This window comes from Cyprinus carpio, chromosome A24 (assembly GCF_018340385.1).
Source record: "Cyprinus carpio isolate SPL01 chromosome A24, ASM1834038v1, whole genome shotgun sequence".
Lineage (NCBI taxonomy): Eukaryota > Metazoa > Chordata > Actinopteri > Cypriniformes > Cyprinidae > Cyprinus > Cyprinus carpio.
This window is the reverse complement of record NC_056595.1, coordinates 12,581,548-12,603,012: the sequence shown is the minus strand read 5'-3', so window position 1 is coordinate 12,603,012 and position 21,465 is coordinate 12,581,548. Positions and strand designations below refer to the sequence as shown.

Sequence of the window (21,465 nt, the reverse complement as noted above, 5' to 3'; positions counted from 1 at the left end):
CTTGTTAGGGTACATTAGGCAGAGAGGGGATTATAAGGCTTCATAAATGTTTCAGAGATACTCAGGGACGATGTCTTGTGGCGGCTCTCCATGGGAGAGATCTGTGGCTTTGCAAGCAGTCGCTGTCTCCATAGAGTAGAGAGAGAGTCTGTGTTAAAAGAATGCACATTCTTATTTCACCTTTGTGTAAATGTATGCAAGGGTTTAATGGGGCAATAAAACGTACCTATTCCATTAGTACTCAGGCTTCTGTGATTGGTTATGTTTTAAAGGCTCCTTGTCTGGTTAAAGTCTGCTTTTATTTCTAATAATCTGGTGAAAATTTTAATTGTCAAGTTATAGATCATTTAAAGAAAAATTCTACAAAGTTATCAAAATAATCAATTTTCAAGCCAAATATAGAGTACTACATGGCTGTGAAGTCGACAGCTTACCTTTTTCTCTTCTGTTCATTTAAACAGACAGAACAGCCCTCGCCCAGCCGTCACATCCCAGTCCAGCGAGTGTTTGTGAGTGTGTATTTATCTTTGCAGCTACTCCTCCTGACCTCTGAGTACCTTTGGGAGCTGGAAGGGGTCACTGCAAATTGTCCTATTCACAAAAGAGAGGGCAGAACATTGCTTTGGAGGGACAGAGTGAAAGAAAGACTGTCACAGATTCTTCAGTCATCCCACTCATTAAACAGATTAATAGACTATCCTGGGAAAGACAAGGTCATCATCATCATCATATCTACATATCCACAATGAGAATCAGAAGTAGCTTTAATGGTAAAGTGTGCTAAAAGGGAATTTAATTTGGCAAAATTAAAATATTTTTTTATTTTTTTTTTACTCACACCTGTCATTACTAATGTTTAGTTAACCATGAAAGGTGAGGTCATCTCCTATTACAAAGCGTCTGCACGCCAGGAACAGCTCAAATGTGTCTCTGTCCCTAAATATTTCACTCTCTCTTTCTCTTCGCTGCATGCATGGCTCTCTTTCTCTCTCCCCCTGCTGCTCTGTTAGAGTCAGGAGGAATAACTGCGAAAAAGAGACGAAAGCACATCAAACACACACATTCACACATATGCATACACACTCCTTGTGGGCCATTGTTTAACATGATGCATGGTGAGAGAAAGCTCAGCACTCGCAAATGTGAATGACAATGTCTGATTCAGGCCTGCTGGTCTAAACATACTACATTTATCTGAAGACTTCATAAATGATTCATGATTCACTAATACATGTTATAATTTCATATAATGTCACAATAAATTCTGAAATACATAAGTAACCATAACAGACTTAATGCCAAATATAGGCCTTTACAGATAATTATTTTGTCAAGTAGATGAAGTATCAATATATGAGTAATCAAATGAGTGCACTGAAATTAACTGTTGTATAACTGTGATATACAACAGTTAGTTTCAGTCCACTATATTTGATCATTCATATTTAGTATAACAGCACTGTAAAGTTTCACATTTGAGATAACTCCATTGTGTTGGCTGCATTTTATTCTAAATATAGTTTGCATCATTGCAACCAAAAAAAAAAAACAATTCTATATTCTAACACCAATTATTTCTAAACATCTACCTGTTCTAAACATAATTTTGCTAATTGTATTTTAATTCTTTATTTATGCTTTCAGTTTTGACATTTGACATTACATTTTTTTAAATTGTACTATTTAAAATGAACTAGTGAAGAAAAAAATCATGATTAGAAATTGTAAAAAAAAAAAAAAAAAAAATGGTGACCATTTATTTTACCCTCCTAATATATTTTTAATGCAATCATGTATACATTTCAACTTAATATCTAATCTACTTAACATCTAATTTTTGATTTCTGATTCTAATTTTCTGATTTTAAACTCATGAACATATTATGAATAAACTCTATAAAATGATGTTTTATAGAACCATCACTCTGTATGTACACTACACACAATACAACATAACTCTTATTTCTGTAACTTTTTGTTTAATTATTATTAGACATATAATAATTACTACTCATTATTGGACTGAAAAAATACTTTAAAACAATTTTCACTCAAAAATTCCTAATAAATTTCACAATTAATTACAAAGAAATTGCAAGTAACACATTAAATTAAATGTGCAATTTTGAAGTAGAAAGACTGCAATTAGATTTTCTTTTAAAACCTACTCCAATAATCTTTGATTTACCTACAAAAAAAAAAAAAAAAAAAATACCAGTTTCTCAAGATAAAGCTGTCAATTGGAGACTCAGTATTACCTCAGATATCTAATAGAGGGTAGTGTGTGAGTGTGTGTGTGAGTGTGTGTGTGTGTGTGTGTGTGTGTGTGTGTGTGTGTGTGTTGTCTCATGGGACTGACCGTCAGTGAAAGCTCACTGAAGCTTCATCCAAGCAACCTCAGCCATCTGCCCCATCACTACTGTCATCTGGACAATCTCTCTTTCCTCTTTCCCCCTCTATATGTTTCTTGCTCAGTCACTCTCTTACTCTCTCCCTTCTTCTCATTTCTCTCTCTACCAGTATGGAGCAGCTTTACTGTGTTTGATCTGTCATTCATCCAGTAAGCAGCATGCCGAGCCTTTAGCCGGCCTTTGCAGAGGATTACCTACAGTCCCAGAGGAACCTACCATCACAATGACAACACCAGCCCAGCCTGTACCTTCTGCTTCCAAGCTGCTCAAGAGACTCAGGCACCTGACCTGGGATCAGTTATTTGCACTTTACCAATTCCTTAAAACAGTAGCAAGACATACTGTTGATTTTGAAAGTTTATTCTACATAACTAGAGTGGTTTCGGGTCAAAATGACCCGGACAGAGGTTAAAGCAGAGTTTATGGTTTCACTCAGCAAAGAGCCCTGGGCTAGTTTTAGACAAGTCTAGTGATGTGTGCTGACTGCTATTAGAGGATCAATAGGGCTTATTGATCAGATTGTGGTTTAGCTCAACTGTTGGTGACTACTAGACATAGAGCTGAAATAGGAACTGACAGGTAACCACTTAAAGAGAGACAGTGTGGGCCAAACATAAGGACATCATGAGCCCCTTTTCCAATACAGACACTTGCTAAACAGGCATTTTATTTATATTAAATATACTACTTGTGATTCCAGTGACTAGTACGTACTACAGCCCTCATTTAAAATGAATTACTGCGCAGCCATTATGAGAGGTTGACCTCAGTGTAGTCGTATCATACACAAGCATCCAAATGCCACTGGGGGTATCATTAATCTCATATTAATAAAGAAATCAAACTGAATTATGGATGTCCACAGTGTATGGGGAAGCATTTAAAGCACCAAAGGTTAAATGTGAAATCAATGCTTATAAATGAGCGTATAAAAATGCAAGGGAGTGAAAGGAGAGAAACAGCGAGCGAACGCAGCCTCTAAATCAGTTTGCCACAAAGTCACGCTTTTAACGCAACAGAGCTTTTACCGAGTGCATCAAGACAGCCATTTTTACGAGATCATTATTGGCTCTGCATTATGAACCACATTGCAGCATCATTCAACATTCTCCTTTTTTGAAAGAAATACACTTTGCTATGGTTTAAAAAGAAGAGCACCTATAATGGAAATAAGAACATATACTTTTCAGATAATTGCATGTGATTTTCAGTTAAATAGAAAAAGTTTATATGCAATTGAAATAATAATAATATGCAATAAATGCAATGAGCATTTTTATAATTATTTCTATTGTTTTTGGAATATGGTTAAAGTGTACTGCTGAATGTACGTGCATGCTAACTTTCATGGTAAAAATTGACTCTAATGTAATTGAAATGTATTTAAACTTGTTTATCATGTATTTACACATTTGTAAAGATAAAGTTGTGATTTAGTATATTTGAACATAGTACATAAGTACATTTAACTTTAAATGTAATACTGAATAACATTTACATTTAGTTTACTTGATGTACTAAAATATTTTTTAAATATAAGCACTACATAGATATACTGAAAAACAATGACTAATATGACAAAACACAATAAATAACTAAAACCTTAACTAAAATGAAAATATGAAACTAAAAACTAACCCAAAATACTGATAAAACTATAATAGTATCTCAATTATAATAAATTAACACTGACATAATTGAAACCAAATTATTTTACATTTATTTCCAAGTAATTTGAGATTATTACAAAGTGCAATTTTTAAAACCTGTTCAAACAGTAATTAAAGTGTATATTGTGTATAACATTATATAATCTGCAAGTCCTTTTTAAAAAATATATATATATATATATATATATATATAAGATTTGAAGTACACTACAAGTGCACATTCAAAACAATTAAGTGCAATTCTTTTTCACAAGGGTTTGCATGGACAAAAAAATGCCATCATCTAGGATGCTTTTATTATTGACCCTGAGGGCTTCTTTGTGATTTTATCATAACTTCAAGCTCTGTTAACTCACCATGAGCTCTGATGTACATATGTACTACCAGAAGCCCCAGGGAACTTCAAAAGCTGCAGACAGAATGGAAAAGCCTGCATCTCTCCCTGCTGAAGTATGAGAGGGTAATTGAATTGTCTTCTGAAGCTTGACCCATGACCCGGCCAGTTTTGTATGTAACCAGTGAGGGTGAAATTCATAATAGGAATCCATGGCAGCTCCCTGTGCCAGTGCTGGGTGAATCTGATGGCAGGGGACCACCGAGGCTCTGCAGGTAATCCAGTCAAATGAGAAGCCTAGCCGGGGAATATTTCACAACAAAGACTATGGATATGAGCTCAACATCTTTAAATGATTTCTGAGACTGAAGCTAAGAAAGCTATTTCAGTTGTTATTTCAGGAATATTTTACAGTGCATGGCTGGACATGATGAGACCAAATAACCTGAACTGAACTCATCTACACTAACAAAAAATTTTCAGTCCTTTGTGGAAAGGATCTGACTTAAAGGTAATAATCACAACAAACTGCATGATAAATGATGTAACATTTAGCTGTGCCCTTTGGCCCCTTTTTGTTGTCGTGTGTTTTGAGAAGGTGAATACTCCTGGAGAATGTGGAAGCGGTAATCTGTCAGAAAGCCTTTTTCTCTCTTTCCTTCTCCATCATAGACAGTTGGTACCATGAAGACACAACTGGGGGGCAGCAGATGTCAGTGAGACCGCCTTTGTTTCCATTCTCTCCACACTGGACCACCTCATTGCAGTAGTCCATTGTCATTAATTTGCTGTTGGGGGATGTTCACACTCCTCCTCTTCTGTCAGTGGCCATCATTTAGTAAAACACTGTAAACTCTCTTTCTCTCTCTCTCTCTCTCTCTCTCTGTCTGTCTGTCTATCTATCTATCTATCTATCTATCTATCTATCTATCTATCTGTCTGTCTGTCTGTCTGTCTGTCTGTCTGTCTCGTTCAGAATCAGCATCAGTTGGTTGTTTCCAAGATGTCAGAGTTTGTTGTTTGCATGATGTTGCATTTAGTGTCTCCATTCATTTCATCCTTATCAAATGTGAATGGCTTCCATGTGTTTTCTTATTATTGTTATTATTTTTCAGTGTTTATGTGTAAAAGAGATCTGAAATAGACTTGTGAATCACTGTATCTAACTTTTTTGACTTATTTTGTTTTAATCTGTTGTTTTTCGTTTTAAATGATGTGAATAACATGAAAACAGCATTAAAGTTAAAGTTGAATAAATATTAAAAAGAGAATATTTTTGAACAGTCGAATATTTCATTCAGTTTGAATTAAAAATCGTTTTTGGAAGCAACAAAAAAATCAGCACAAACCCTCATAAATCCCTTTCTCAATTTTTAGAAAGTTGCAGGGAAAACCAAAACACTGAAATAATAACAGATATTTCTTACATCATAAATTTTAATTTTCAGTTTGCAGACGTTCCGACACACACTGACATATCTGAACAGCAGGTAGGCCTGGAGCTCATGATAAAGACTGTACAAATAGAAAACAACGATAGATAACAGGACATTCAACAACAACAATAATTAATAATTAATTATAATCATATGTTCGTCTTTGGTTTATTAACTGGCTTTGGTTGTGCAGCTCACTATTACACGCCGACAAATCATATTTGCTTTGAGCTAACTTTAAAAAGTACAAAAACACGTATTTCTCTAGCCAAAGAGCTACATTTTAATAAATAGCAACAACATAAAAAAATAATAATATTAAAGCGAACATATTTTCTTAGGGGACAGGCAGGCTAACTAATAAAATACACAATAGCAAAGAACCTTGAGGAAAGTGAAGGTTATATAACCTTCTGAGAAAAGGCGAACTAACAGAAACAGAAGCATTAGTTCCAGGGTCTGTACTCGGAGGTGATGCTGTCTCCCAGCTGTTTCTGTGCATGTAAACAGTCTTCGGCGGGGAAGAGCGTGTTTTTCTCTCCAGGAAGAACAGTGTTATCCAAAAGTGGTCGTTCTGAGGGGAGAGAGTTTGGTTTTATTAGATAAGCCTGTAGCCTATAGCCTATTGTGTTAATAAATGGCTCATAATGAGTTCAACAAATATAATATAGGCTATTGACATCATGAATATTTAAGCCTTAATCTCCCGTTCTGTTTCAAATATTTTTACATGTTGATAATTTTCAGTCCCTTTCAAAGTCGTCTAGCCTAGTTCTATTAAAGGCTAAATGGAATCCCGGGAAGCAGCTTAAAATGTCTTCGTACTTTTATGCGTCTTCATGTGATATTTCAACTCTTGTGCTTCTTGGAAATTGGTTCCACACACACCGCAGGAGAAGGGCTTGTCTTTGGAGTGTGTCCGTCGGACGTGGCTGTCGTGGGCCGCGTGAGACGCGAACGCTTTCCCGCAGTGTTTACACTTGAACGGCCGCTCGCCGGAGTGCTGGCGGATGTGCGTACGGAGGATGCTGGAGGCCGTGAACGCCTGCGACATTAAAAAAAGCATGTTTATGTTAAATAGCCTAATGGCAACATACACACACTAAAAACAAACACAACATCAAAATCTAAACATCCACATCCCAGATCCCATATATATTAAAACCGAAATCATAAAATAACTCTACCGGACACTAGTTTTTACGTTTTTATGAAGCTGTTATTTAGTATGTTTATTCTGTTGGCCCCTATATATGTAAACCTGACTCATACAATGGGTCTACAGGCTACTAGGAATAATAAAACGGTCTCTGGCAGTCCACAAACAAGACAGAAAGAGTGGCAAGACCACTGAACGGCTCTAAACGCACGCGTAAGTCACCCTTTAAGAATAGAAGGAGACGAGTTACAACAAAGCGACAGACAAACTTTTGTCTCTTCGAGTGTCACAAATTTAAGCATAATCCTCGTGCACAATGCACTGGGGGTGCATCTGCCATTAATTGGCACGTAAGTGTCTTATAAGAGTGCGTAATAAGCGCTCGTGAAATTAGTCAAATCCTTGAAGCAGTACTTTATTGGAATGCATGTGTATAAGCACCAAGCATTACTCACCTTGTTACAGTAAACACATTTGTAAGGCCGCTCTCCTGAGTGCACGCGCATGTGTTTGTTTAGACTGGAGGACTGAGAGAAACTTTTGCCGCACACGGAGCACTAAGAGGAAAAAGAGGGACACATATTACATTCAAGACTCAAGATGCCGTATCGGCATGTTTAAAAGCTTTTAAAAGCTATTTCTCGAAATGGGTGCTTTTGTGTCCCTCATTATTATGTGTAAAAAGTGACAAACATCAGTGTTCTGGCTGGCAAATTAAAATAAATGTTATTTATTTGTTTTCGGCTGTTATAACAATTAAAATTATATTTTGATTGAAAAAAGGAAATAAAATCTAAAATTATTTGGACATAATATATTTTTCAAATTTTACAAAAATTGTATTCTCAACTTTATGTGTCAGTACCTGCCATTTCGAACCCCTTTTATTAAAATTATGCTATAATTCTATAAATAAATAGCTAAATCATAATCCGTATAATCTTAAATAAAAATCCCGAGTAACCTAATTCATTTAAAAATAAATAAAAAACAAATACATAAATAATCGTTCCAAAATATAAAAGGCTTCCATTTCGTTATACATGCTCTTATACAAGCATATAAACACAAACGTATCAAACCATTTGAAATACGTCGAGTATGAGAATATTAGTAAATTGCAATGTTTTAGTGTTTTCACTTTTAGGCTCCGGATTTGTGCAGTTTTTCTAAAAGGGAGCTGTTCTTTCAGCACCATAGCTGTTCTTTCGTTAAAGTCTTCAATGAATCAGACTGAGGAAGATATATTTACCTTATGTGGTCTGTGTTTTTCATGCACGTGGAGAATGTGGATTCGGAGCCGGTCTCTCTTCTCGAAAGACCTGTTGCAGAGGTGGCAGGGGAACTTCCTGTCGCCCTGATCCACGCAGCGCGTGTATTTCAGGTGTTTGTCTCTGTAGTACATGTAAGCAAACACTTTACCACAGCGATCACACTTGAAACCCTCTCCAGAGTCTGTAACGAAGAAAAACAGGAATTGTTTAGCAGTTTGCAAACACACCTGAACGTATTAAAATCTTACTATAAAAATAACAGAACATATTGAGATATAAATATCTATCTAAATAATTATATAAGAAGCGGTTCAGTGTCATCAATAAACTCTTTGAGGGTGAGAGGAATACCCAGAAACTGCACATAGCAGTCTCCATACCATAACAACACCAACCAATGGCGCGGGAAGGGGGGTGCTGCGGGGGCTGCAGCCCCCCCCGTCATAGCATCAGCCCCCCCTGGTGGGGGGCTGTGGACTAACCTAATATTGTACTTAAAAACGTGAAAAAAAATAAAATAAAATAAAATAAAAAACAGACATAACAATGTGTTTAATGTGGCATTAACATATAGTGTATAAGATATAAAAAAACTAATGATTAATTTATTTTAATATTTCGTTGATAAAAGACTAACCTAGCCTCCTCAGGAATGCTTCCGTCACCGTCAGAATAATTGGCTTCCGTCAGAATAATGGGCGTTTACTAGCCGCTCTCAAGCGCACGGACCGCATGCATAATTTTGCCACAAAGAACAGGCTGAAGAAATGATTATGAATTTTATGAATGTCAAAAATAGCAAGGAGACATTTAATTGTTTATTAATAAAATGGTGTTTTCTGTGTCGCTGCAAAGACGATGCGGACTCACCATGAACGCCAGAGAGAAATGCACATTTCATATGGATGGCCTACATATTCAGAGAGTAGCCTATTTATTTTCGTTTTGAATATTTTCGTTTAAAAGTAGACATTTTTAAGCTTTCTATAATAGATAGCCTATATTTCTCAAAAACTGTCTGTGAGGCACAAGCTGAGTTTCTGCGCCCTCCAGTTCACGTGCAATACAAGTGATGTGCCGGCACCTTATTACATTGTCTGCTAATATATTTGCTTGTTTATTAAAATACAGGCAATGGGTTGATAAAATATTGATCAAAATTAAGATACAATTTATACAAAACGAAAATCTTTTAAACAGAGTCTTTCTACAAAACAAACACAACTCAATAAAGTGGTCAAAATCATGTCTTACCTACTCCATGGTCTCATAGGCTATTGAGCATGATGTATCATATCTTTCTCATGCTGCATGCTCACTTTCATAATAAAGATTGATTAAATATATAAAAAAAATTACATTAGCCTATAATATTAAACAAATATTAAACCAAATATGTTTTCTTTAATGGCTACAACACATAGCCTAAACAGTACAGAGATTTTTTTTTATTATTTTTTTATTTATTTTTATTAAACATCAAAGTACAAGTACATCAAGTACAATTTTTGTGTATAAAACAGTAACAATCACGCCAGGGGAGAAAGACTAGTAGAGAAATTTAATGTCGTCAGTCACAACATAATGACGTCACATATTTTCCAACCCAGCCCTCAGCCCCCCCCCCAGCTCGGATATCTTTGCAGGCCTCGTAGTAAACTGCACATAGCAGTCTCCATACCAGACCAACAGTTCTTGGCCAGCTCGGATATCTTTGCAGGCCTCGTAGTATATCTGTCCTTCACACTGGACCGCAATCAGGTTCTGCTCCTCGGGAAAGCGCGCGCACTTCACCAAGGACATCCAGTTCCCTGGAGCGCCTCTTCCATCCACAAAGTGACTCAAGCGGCCGTTCTCAAAGATCTTTACATAGGAAGAAAAAAAAATAGCTTTAATATAGCTATTTCATATCAGAAAACCGTTATATGCATTATGTCAATCATGCGTTCCAGGTAGACGCTGGATCTGGATTTCAATTATGATATTTATCTAGCCTATTTTCAATTTTCTGTTTACCTCCCACATGAGAGTGTTGTCATCATAGGTTTTGATCTCACTTGTGTTCACTAGTTTGCCCTGAAACGGTCCAAACCTGGTGCCTTTTGGAAATGTGCTTTTGTCAGCAAAAACTCCATAGTGGGAAAGGCTTCCACAATTAGTTTGGAAAATCGATAAACCTGAAAAATTCAAGACACATTCCATGAAATTGCCAGCTGTAAATTTAAGACTAGAAATTCTCATTAAAGAAAGAAAGAAAGAAAGAAAGAAAGAAAGAGTTAATTTACCTTCTGGGAGTTCGAATCCTTCGGTATCAACAGGGAGAAGATGACGATCAGCTAATTAATAATAATAAAAACACGAGTTACAAAAACAATTTTGGAAATTAAACATGAAAAACTAAAATAATGTGGCATTTAAACAGAATGAAAAGTATGTTAATTGTACTTGGAACAACGTAAAATATTTCATTCACATTATCAATATGTGTGCAACATAATACATGCTGCCAGATATGCTTGTTTATTTTTTTTCAGCACAATAAAATTACTTTGTGCTATATAAATTCAAATGATTATTACATACCTGTTCTGAGAGGAAATGATAATCCAGATATGGCATGTCCAACATTTTGCCCTTGTTTTTTGGAATATCCGTACAGGACAGTGAAGAGGTCTTCCTCTGTAAAACTGTAGGTGCGCGTGTGTTCTGGCGATGGATCTGCGGCCTGCAGGCAGCTGAAACTGTCCTTAACCGGAGAGGATGGGGCCGAAGAAGACTTTCTACTGCACGGGCTGCTGAACTCGGACGGAGAGCCGGTGCTCTGCTCCTCATGTCCGTTGTACATGCTTTGTGACTGCTGCATGTGCTGGAAATATGGCATGCTGGACACGCTGAGGATCTGTTCATGGAACATCGCGGTCTGGTGGCTGTTGTGGCTGAAAAAAGACGGAGTCCCGGCGAAGTTAAACGGCATGATTGTCTGTGCGTCGGTCACCATGCGGCCCAGAGACTTGAGCGGATGGAAGATGCTATGCGCGCTCTTGAGGACGTCCGCGTAGTGCGCGCCGGGCATAGAAGGGTAGACAGCCAGACTCCTGTCCCTGACTGCGGGGTGACTGGAGAGAGACACCGACATCACCACAGCCGATGAGAACTTCACTTGCAGTTTGTTTTCAGTTCTGTAGACTGTAAAATATTTTCATCATTATAAAAATATCTTTGTTTCCATCCAACTAAAAAAAATGTAAAAGTGTCATTTCCTCTCCATTTTAAGAGTTTTCAGATTTTCATTTAGATTTTCTCCATCTGTAGCTTTAAAACTTGCAGTTTGGCACAACTTTGATTTGACTTATTTCAAACAACAATTCAACAAATTTTATGTTGTTTTCTTTGTCTCAATTCAAAATGAAAGTAAAAGAAGCATAATGAAACGTATTTTCACTCTTAAAAATTAGTTTTTTTTTAATGGTTTGTAGTGGGTGTAGGCCTTCTTCTGAGCAAGTAAAATTTTCCGACGTAAACAAACAAAAAATACGACTTTCTAAACAAATTTTGCCTGCAGAAAGTCAATTTAAAGAAACGTTTTAACAGCTTGCAATGCTTTGTAAATTAACCAAAAATCAAAAACAAACAAAAAAGAGCTTCAAAAACAAAAGTTTCCAATATTGCTCTACTTTTTTCCGATTTGCCATTTTCTAAACTGATCACTATAGACGGAACTGTGCAGAGACGAATGAGGGTCGTGACACTGCACTTTAAGAACAGAGGGTCAGCAAGAAAGATCACCATTAATGAAACCTTTCCAACTCTTTTAAAAAGCATTAAAGGTGTCATGCTCCATAGACTCCTGACCTCAGCTGGTTGTTGCACATGAAGAGTGGGCTTAAATTCATAATGGTAATGCAAAATAAAACAAAAATAAGTTATCTGTCAGCAAAACTAGAAAAATATTGTTAAGTGAAATTGTTTACAAATGTTCTTACCATATAGCGACTTGTTTGAAGTCCTGGGATCCTCCTCTAGTATTTGGGTAACTTTTGACTTGGCGGCTCAGGAGCGCTGGACTGAGGACTTGTGTGTGTGAAGCTTCAGAGAGGTCTGAAGGCATATGGTTGAGTGTAAGAAAGCTACTAGAGATGGGGTGCCTTTCCCTTATCTGTGCTGTCATTGGTCAATCCTGTGTTCATCCTCTGGGAATTGCACTTTAACACGTTGTAGCGGCGCTGAGCCTCCTCTCACAGCTCTCTTTCATATGCAACAGAGTCTCTAATGTGTTAACTACTACAGGAGCACTGTTAACCGGGCGACAGTGCGAACTGTACGAGATCAGTTAGAGGCTCTTAGTGAAATCGAAAGTCATCAGCGGCATTCATTTAATAATGGAATTAACTGTGTGAATGAACATGAAGTTTCAAAACCGATGAAGCATCTGCTGTAGATGATTTCATTCCGTGAAAGCAGAGTTTCACAGCACCATTTACACCTCACAGCAGCTGTGCTTGATACATTACGAAAAAAAAAAGACATAATTTGATTAAAAAAAAAGTAAAGGTCTTGGTGTAGGATTCAAATCTTTAACACAATTATACATTTTGAGCTAAAAACATAATTGTTCTAAATAATATGCACACCAACTGTAATGAATTATTTAAAATCTTTAACTGGTTCTACTGTCACATTTATTTTGTACTTTTGTTTTATTTATTTTTTTGTTAAGCAAAATATAAAAAAAATAAAAAATTAAAACGTAATTTTAAATAACTTTTTAATTTGCCACAAATAACAACAAAATGTTTTATTATTAGAAGCAGCAGCAATACTACTAATAAACTTAGTATAATAATAATACTTATTTAATAAATTACAAATTAGGGAAAAAAAGTTATATGGGTTTAAGGCAACTTTCGCATTCTTTTTTTTTAACAAAAATATTTAGCGAAATTAGCTATTATTAAACCAAACAAATTATAAGGTTACCACAAATGATTATCTCAAGCAATCATGCAGTTTTCATTCCATTCATAGATCCCGTTTAAGTGTCATATATACATATATATATATATATATGCAGAGATAAATTCAACAAAATAGGTGTATTGTCAAATATATACATATATATATATATATATGCAGAGATAAATTCAAAAAAATAAATAAATTTTAAAAAATGTGTTTTCTGATATTCATTAATACACAAATACTCTATAATACACAAGCCGTCAACATATAAAATCCCAATTAAACAATATAAAAACAATTTTACATTATAAAAATATTTTTTTTTTTTTTAAATGTATTTACTTTTTTTGACGCTTCACCCATTTACTGGCAAGAACAGGCAAGCGCGCCTGTATTTTTAATTCAATCTTTGTAACTATCCCATTTTATTAATCTATAAAAGCTTTTAAAAAGATCTATGCATCACACAATCGAAATGGAAAACAAAAGCCATGAGATGATGATAAATGTTGCAATAACAGAATTCTTTATTTACAATTCAGTTTGATTCAACATCAAATAGCATCAGCAAAGCCATATTAGGTGACAACTTGCATAACTGTATTTAAATTTCTCTCGGTATATCTAACTTTGCATAAAAGGCTCACACTAAGATTACACACATCGATGCGAATGAACAGAGATGTTTATGTGACCACAACTGGGAAAAAAAAATACATCTCAGGAGCACAACACTGTAAGCTTTCTCCAAAAAGTCCTTTTAAATTACATATTGCTTCGATTTCCCATTGCATCATCTTCATTCTCACACATAACTGAGAAGGTAAAATCAAGACTGTACAAATAATAAAACCCACAACTGATCACAAACAAAACATGGAAAATGAGCAATATTGAGACTGGAGGAGAGAGAGAGAGAGTGCAGGTGCGTGAGGGAATGGAGAAGAGAGACAGGTATGTATGTATGTATCCAGCAATAGATGAGCAGTAATGAACTGGGTCGATCCTGTCAATGATTCACTATACAAATATAATACAGACAACTTTTGTAATATACAAGACAGTAAAACAGATCTAAGGCAATATGCTAAGTTTTAGCATTTCAAGGTTGTTGCATTTAGCTCTAAGAAATCGGCAGACTATACAAAAAGACATTTAAAGTCTCAGAAAAAAACCCCAAAAGGTAAGGTAAAGATAATTTTAGGAAAATCAATAGCCGTTACAATTCCATTTATTTCTTTATTTTAGGGCAAATGGCTCTTTTTGCACTAGCACTGATAAAAAGACTAGAAAACTCTGCACCACCTTCACATCATGGCTTATATTAATTTCAAAATCTTGACAATCTTTGGACTTTGCAGAGGGTAAGTGGTACATGTGCGACCTCAAAACTGGCTATTCTCCAATATGATAGTGTAGATGCTTCCGGATGGCAGTCCTTGTTCAAGGCATCTAACATTCATCAGAATCGTGATCAAAAAAGCTCGGAATAAAGGAGTGCTCGATTTAGTCGACAAATGTTAGCAGGTTCACTGAAATCGATTGTTAAATCAAGTTTTTATCCCACACGAGAATGCAGGTGTTTCTCAAAGGACACAGAAAGTTTTAAATGGTGGGCAGAGTGACGTTTCAACCAAACAATGTGAAATCAAAATTGTATTTACAGTGTTCAAAAGGAAAAGCCAAAGCTACAAAGCTACCAAGACACCAGGTATATTCGTACACAACCACGGCACCTTCAGCGCATAATGACAGAGCTGGTCGTTGCAAACCTCAGTTGCTGCTGGTACATACAGTATATATAATTTTGTTTAGTTTTTTGTTTTTATTACACACCAGCTTAAACACAGATGACATGGCGATATTTTCAGCGAAAGCTAAAGGCTGACAATCTAACCCCGATACAAACCGTGTGCAAACCTGAGACGAAAACGAAATGAAAGGTGTTTAAGTCTACTGATCAATTCAAAGGCAAGGAAATTTGGCTTCGTCCTCAAATAGGCTAGAAAACACGAACTGTATCGCGTACATTACAGCGTTAAGAGTTCACGTGCCTGTAGTGACCGCTCATCCAAATCGGAACCGTTGATCCGGAGGTTTTCAAGATGGCGAACATTAAGTGTGAATGTAGGAATACCCACGCAAAACACAAATGCTGCTTTTTTAGCCTATTTATTAATTTATCTTTTTTTGGCTACACCAGAACTAAAACCTGCTTTTCACTGAGGAACATGTAGATTTGGACATCTTGTTTCTGTCTTTTTCAAAACAGAAACCACAATAATAATAGCCAAAAAAAAAAAAAAAAAAAAAAAAAAATTTTAATACTGAGTTTGAACCGGGGAGCAAAAATGTGTCTCCTGAAAAGTCCTGTACAAAAATTACAAAACGAAACAAAATAAAATAAAATCTCAAGTAATGTTTATTGCTTGTTGTCTTTTCTTACACACACCTTGTACCTATAGCGTCTGGCGTGAAGCACGTCACTCCACACAACAAAGAAAGCACGCTTCAGTGTTGAGTTTATGGCTGTGTTGGGTTCCTCCGGTGGGGCTCCCGGCTAAAGGCTTAGAAGCAAGCGAGTATCTGTACACTGTACACACAGAACCCTCCCAGACCCACTCCCAGGAAAGAAGGACCACCTCACCCCAGCTCCTCTTCCTTAGTACCATAGGAATCACCGCATCCTCATCTTCCCGCCAAACAAACACGCTCGTCGTGAGAAATTCGCCTTAGTTCCAGAAAAAGTTAAGACCGGACTTTGAGGGGAGGAAGGGGAAATATATTGAAAGACAAAATAAAAAATAAAAAATAAATATAATACAAAAAAAATCCCCCCTATTATTGGTATTTACAATCCACCATCATTTCATTTTACTAACCACAACAAAACAAAGTCACGTTCTCTCTGAAACTACTGGACCAAGGAAAACAAAATCCATAGGTATGTTGAACGTTTTTCTTATTTTGAGGCAATTCATGAGGACTCTGAGAGATTTTTCTCTTTCTAACCGATGGTTTATAAAGAAATCTACAATGTTAATTAAAAAAGAAACTATACATTAGAATAAAACTTAATTTATTACACAATAAACCTTTTGACTAAATTAAGTCTAATTTTACAAACCATCATCTGAATTCTCATAATCTATATGTAGATGCTTTTTCAACATCATTCTATCTTTATTTGCACTATGAAAAAAATAAAAAATAAAATAAAAAGGCAAAATGGCTGAATTTTGAGTGTGGATTTTAAATGCAGTCTTCTTGCCTGTTTTGGAAAGTCAGATTGGAAAGAAGTCAGAGAGAAATATGGTTGGGCAAAGGAACGTTTTAAGAAGAGTTTGAAGTCCAGAGGACGAACCAGGAAGAAAGACTGGGAAAAAGAGAGGGAGGAATACATTCATGGGAGACAAGGATTCCGATGCCACTGAGTCTTTTCAGGGGAGACCTAAGTCACACTACGGTGAATGCAACGGAGCAGACTGACGGAAAGGGCTTGCAGTGTAAGTATGAGACAGAAGGCCGTGCTTGACTGAAGGAGGGGGCGGGGCGTGGGGGTTCTAGATCAAAGTGTCAGTGTGTGTGTGTGTGTGTGTGAGCGAGAAAGAGAGTGAGGCAGAGTGTCCATCCCCTCTGAGCTCCAGTACCCCTGATGCATCCTCTAGAGATGTCCAGTAGGGGGCAGTAGACAGGCTCTCTAAAGACCCGTACAGCCCTGATAGCAGCTTAAACAGCACAGCATCACTCCAATCTCTCCTTGATCACGCTGCAGCTGAAAATCACTCATCAAACATCTTCATTAAACTCGGTTAACTGCACTGGGATGTCGTCTGCCCCGGGTCAACAATACTTCTGCTGTGGGAAAGAGAAAAAGAAATCTGGTCTTAGACTCAAAACCATAGAATCAATTCAAAACCATAGAAGCAGTTTTTTTTTTCACAGAAATCATATATGAGGTCTTTTTTATGCCAGAGTGTTCACATTGTGGCAAAGTATATTAATTAACAATAATTAAGTTGTATGGTAAAAAAAAAAAAAAAAACCGTCTTGTGCTATGCATGAGTTTTGATCACTGTTTACATGTACCTGAAAACTTAAAATAAATGTGTTTCTATAAACTGACCATCAAAAGACTTCAATTTAACTGCTTGATTCATATGGAGTCACTTTATGATGCCTGTATAACCATTTTGAATCTTCTAAGTTTGAGTTACATGGATTTTCAGTGGAAGGACAAAAACCTTTCAGGTTCCATTAAAAATATCTTCATTTGTGTTTCAAAAATTAACCAAAACCTTATGGATTTGGAATGTCATGAGGGTGAGTAAATGATAACATTTTTCATTTTTAGATTCATTATCCTAGCATGCATCATGGCATGAATAAATCATGTGAACTACTGTTTTAAGGTTTTCTGGGTTATTTAGAGGTGTTGTATTTGTCATGTGGTATTCACCGCATATCTGCTTCTTAAAAATTCTCTTTACATTATTTGTATATTTCAGCAGCTTTGACTGGGTGGACCCTGAGCCAAAGAAATACTGTAATAAATCACGACAAGTAAAGTACTTTTTAAAAGCTCTTGTAACCCAGTTTCATGTACCCCTCACTAAAATGTGTTTTAATGCCAAACTCTGTGTTGCCTTGAAAAGATAATTACAGCTAAGAAACAGAGAGTAATAATTCATTAAACCTCCACTAATGGTGAAATGCTAAATTATTAAAAGACTTGTGACTATACACACATCTTGGTAATAAATCAGCAGACTGAGAATTCAACATCCTATGGACTTATAAAAACACGAAGTGCACACGATCAAACTGATGCAACTTGGTTAAATATTCATACTATTTAATGAAACTTAAAAGCTGCAGCGGACTGTGTAAAGCATAAAAAAATCTTTACTATGTAACTGGCGAGAGAGTGCATCACTTAAGATATATGAACATATTAAATAACTATTTTAAAGAAAAAGATATTAAAGGATTAAAAAGTCTGTGGTCAATAAGATTTTTTTATGTTTAAGGAAGAACTTTCTTATGATCACCAAGCCTGCATTCATTTAATAAAAAATATATTAAAAACAGTAATATTGTGAAATATTACTACAAAAATCATTCTAATATGCAGATTTGGTGCTTAAGAAACATTTTTGATTATTAACAATGTTGAAATAAGTTGATTCATATTTTTGTGGAAATGTGATCTTTTTCAGATCTTTTTGCTGAAAAAAAAGTTATAAAGAATTGCATTTACTGAAACAGAAATATTTTGGAACATTATAAATCTCTTTACTGTCACTTTTTATTAATTTAATGCACCCTTACTGAATAAAAGTATTAATTTCTTTTAAAATCAAAGCAAAATAAAACCTCAAACATACACATATACAACTTATATATATCACACACACACACACACACACACAGTAAAAAGAAACAAAAAAATTAACTTAAAACTATTTATTTTTGCAAACTATTTTAACTTTTAACTATTTATATGATTAAACCACAGTATTGGATATTAATGTTTAGTTAGATGGAGTTCAGGGAGTGCAGGAATGTGTGTGTGGGCATGTTTGGTCAAACCCTAGCTGACTTGTAGACGTCATGTCTGATATTTAGCACTTAAAGTCTGTCATGTGCATACATGATCTCTTTATCCACCTCAAACGGGCACTAATTGCCAGCAACTAATCACATGACTGTCCTATTATGCCTAGTTCTGCATCATCCCTCTCATCTGCAAAATTACCCAGGATAATTAGAGTAAATTATTAATGAGCTAGTTGCAGAGTCAACTACGCTATTTGGTGACCTCAGACACTTAAAGTCTGACCATTAGACATTCTATCTCTAATGGTTTGAGTAAATAAATGCATCCAATAAATCTACGGCGCATCGCTTTTTACTAAACTCCTGGGTGGAACATTGAGGTGTGCTTCATTAGTGATCAAAAGTTTTAGAGTTTGACCAGCGCTGCAAAGTAGTTTCACTCTAAAACCATCTAGTTTAGTTGACTGTTGGGAACAGTGGTGCCCGCATGGGTTCCCAAAAGTCAATGTTCTCACACTGTTTTTAATAGACAAAGGTGTCACATGACTCAGAAACTGACTGTGTATTTGTCTAACCTGTTCAGGGCCCATGTTGGCCATGCTGCCCCCAGGTCCAGAGTTCATGGAGCTCATGCTCATCTGGTTGCCCATTTGGCCCATGTTACTTGAATTGGTGGCCATGGGCACGTTGAGGTTCATGCCGTTACCATTGTACATGTTGTTACCGGCCTGCTGGGCAAACTGAGGTGGCGACTGCTGAGTGAACATACTGTGGAAGGAAGCAGATAAATGTATAAGTTTCGTTCGGGTGGTAAAAACGTTTCATTTGCTTCCTGAATTGAAAACTTTAAACATATTTCATGTCTGATAAAATTTCACACACACACACACACACACACACACACACACACACACACACACACACACACACACACACACACACACACACACTACTGTTCAAAAGTTTGGGGTTGGTGAGATTTTTATTTAAGTCTCTAATGTTCATCAAGGCTGCGTTTATTCAATTAAAAATGCACGTTAATATTGTTAAAAAAACAGTACAATGTATTTGTCTGAAGATATTTTAATATATAATTCTTGTGGTGGCAAAGCTGAATTTTTTAGCAGCCGTAAGATCATTCTAATATGCTGATTTAATGCTCAAGAAACATTTATCATTATTATTATATAGAAAAATATTACAGAATAATATTGTACATAATATTACATTCTTATTAATATGTTGAAAATAGTTGTGCTCCTTAATATTTTTGTGGAAATCATTAATTATTTTTTTGTGGTTTCTCTGATGAACAGAAAGTTCAAAAACAGCATTTATTCAAAACAGTAATCTTTTGTAACATTATAAATATAATCATTGTCACTTTCGATCAATTTAACATCCTTGCTGAATAAAAAGTATTTATTTCTTAAAAAAAAACAACAACACACACACACACACACACACACAATTCGAGATGCAAAGCTGCACCTGTTGGGATTAATGCTGCCCTGTGTCCAGCCGTTCATGTCAGGGGAGGACTGGAAAGAGGTGTTGCCCTGCGCCTGTTGCATCATGGGACTCTGGGCGTGGCCCATCCTGGGAGACATGAGGGGGCTCTGAGGGGTGGCGGCACCACCGAACCCGCCTTCCGACTGCTGACTCATACCTGACATACACACGCAGACATGAAGAAACAAACTCTGGTTTGCTATAAACATATATCAAAGAACTATTTAACATAAATGAGGTAATTATAACTGTACAGCACTTTTCACATCATATTCACTCTCACGCTGTCAGAAAACATCCACATTTAGCACCTTGACGAATAATAACTGCAACTACGACAACAATTATTTAACATTTGTTGTTTAGATTAGCTGATCATCATTTTTAGAAATGTCAAAGCAGAAATCATATTGAGAATATTTCAGCCCATCTCCATAATCAAAAGTGAGGAATCAAGAGTATACTAGAGGGCTTTAGAGGTGTTATAAGCAGGCAGTAAGGCAGAGTTACACATGCAGGTTAGTGTTAGTGGCTGAGACAGCCAGAGAAAAGAGGGGTGGGTGGGTGTGTAATGGGTGGGATTGAGGGGGTGGGGTCTGGGTCACCGCATAATTGGTTTAAAAATCAACTGCTCCGCCTCCACTGATCACCATCAGCCAATTAGTCTAGGCAGGACAGACACTGACACAGCAAAGGCATAGACGCAGGAACAATTATCAACAGTTTAACACATCTTAAGCTTGGCTTAAATGATAAACTGATCATCTGATTGCATCAGTAGCTCAAGTGTTACATATAGATTTACTATGGTAAAGTACAAATATGGATGTTCTGGATTATGTCAATTCTTAATGTCTCTGATCTGTTGAATTTAGCTGATTACCACAGAATGATTTCAACTTGTTCTTGAGTTTGTAAAAAAGAGTGCAAAATGGAATTTAATTTCAATGAAAGGCTAACAGGGTCATTGAGTGGGTGGCAAAGTCTAAAATATGCAAATTATCACACTATTTGATTTTAAAAGCTGAGCTGTGAATCATAATAATTTTTTGTGGTAATAGACAGCATGCTGCTTATAGACATTAAGTTGGAAATAACCTGAAGTATTCCTGTTATATATTCTTATTACATGTGGAAAAAACATTAAAGTG

General features: G+C 36.0%; 2 protein-coding genes across 4 annotated transcripts in view; both read right to left on the bottom strand.

Annotated features, from left to right (window-relative positions):
• Positions 1–5,861: 5,861 nt before the first annotated feature.
• On the bottom strand, positions 5,862–12,593 carry LOC109050428 (PR domain zinc finger protein 14-like). Its single transcript, XM_042714221.1, is given in 10 exon segments — positions 5,862–6,425; positions 6,677–6,896; positions 7,466–7,567; positions 8,263–8,467; positions 8,581–8,664; positions 9,966–10,147; positions 10,301–10,461; positions 10,570–10,620; positions 10,868–11,470; positions 12,268–12,593. Coding segments are annotated over 9 exon segments (1,686 nt in total). The 5' UTR covers positions 11,421–11,470; positions 12,268–12,593; the 3' UTR covers positions 5,862–6,297.
• A 1,153-nt stretch (positions 12,594–13,746) lies between these two features.
• The window catches only part of ncoa2 (nuclear receptor coactivator 2), a 93,082-nt gene continuing 85,363 nt past the window's right edge, over positions 13,747–21,465 (bottom strand). For 2 of the 3 annotated variants that reach the window (XM_042714217.1, XM_042714219.1), the window contains exons 19-21: positions 20,294–20,471; positions 19,378–19,570; positions 13,747–17,101 (exon numbers count right to left, since the gene is read on the bottom strand). In XM_042714217.1, the coding sequence (XP_042570151.1) occupies positions 17,087–17,101; positions 19,378–19,570; positions 20,294–20,471 (386 nt within the window). In that variant the 3' untranslated portion in view covers positions 13,747–17,086. The remainder of the gene's footprint in view (positions 17,102–19,377; positions 19,571–20,293; positions 20,472–21,465) is intronic. The other variant, XM_042714218.1, reaches the window with a different exon arrangement.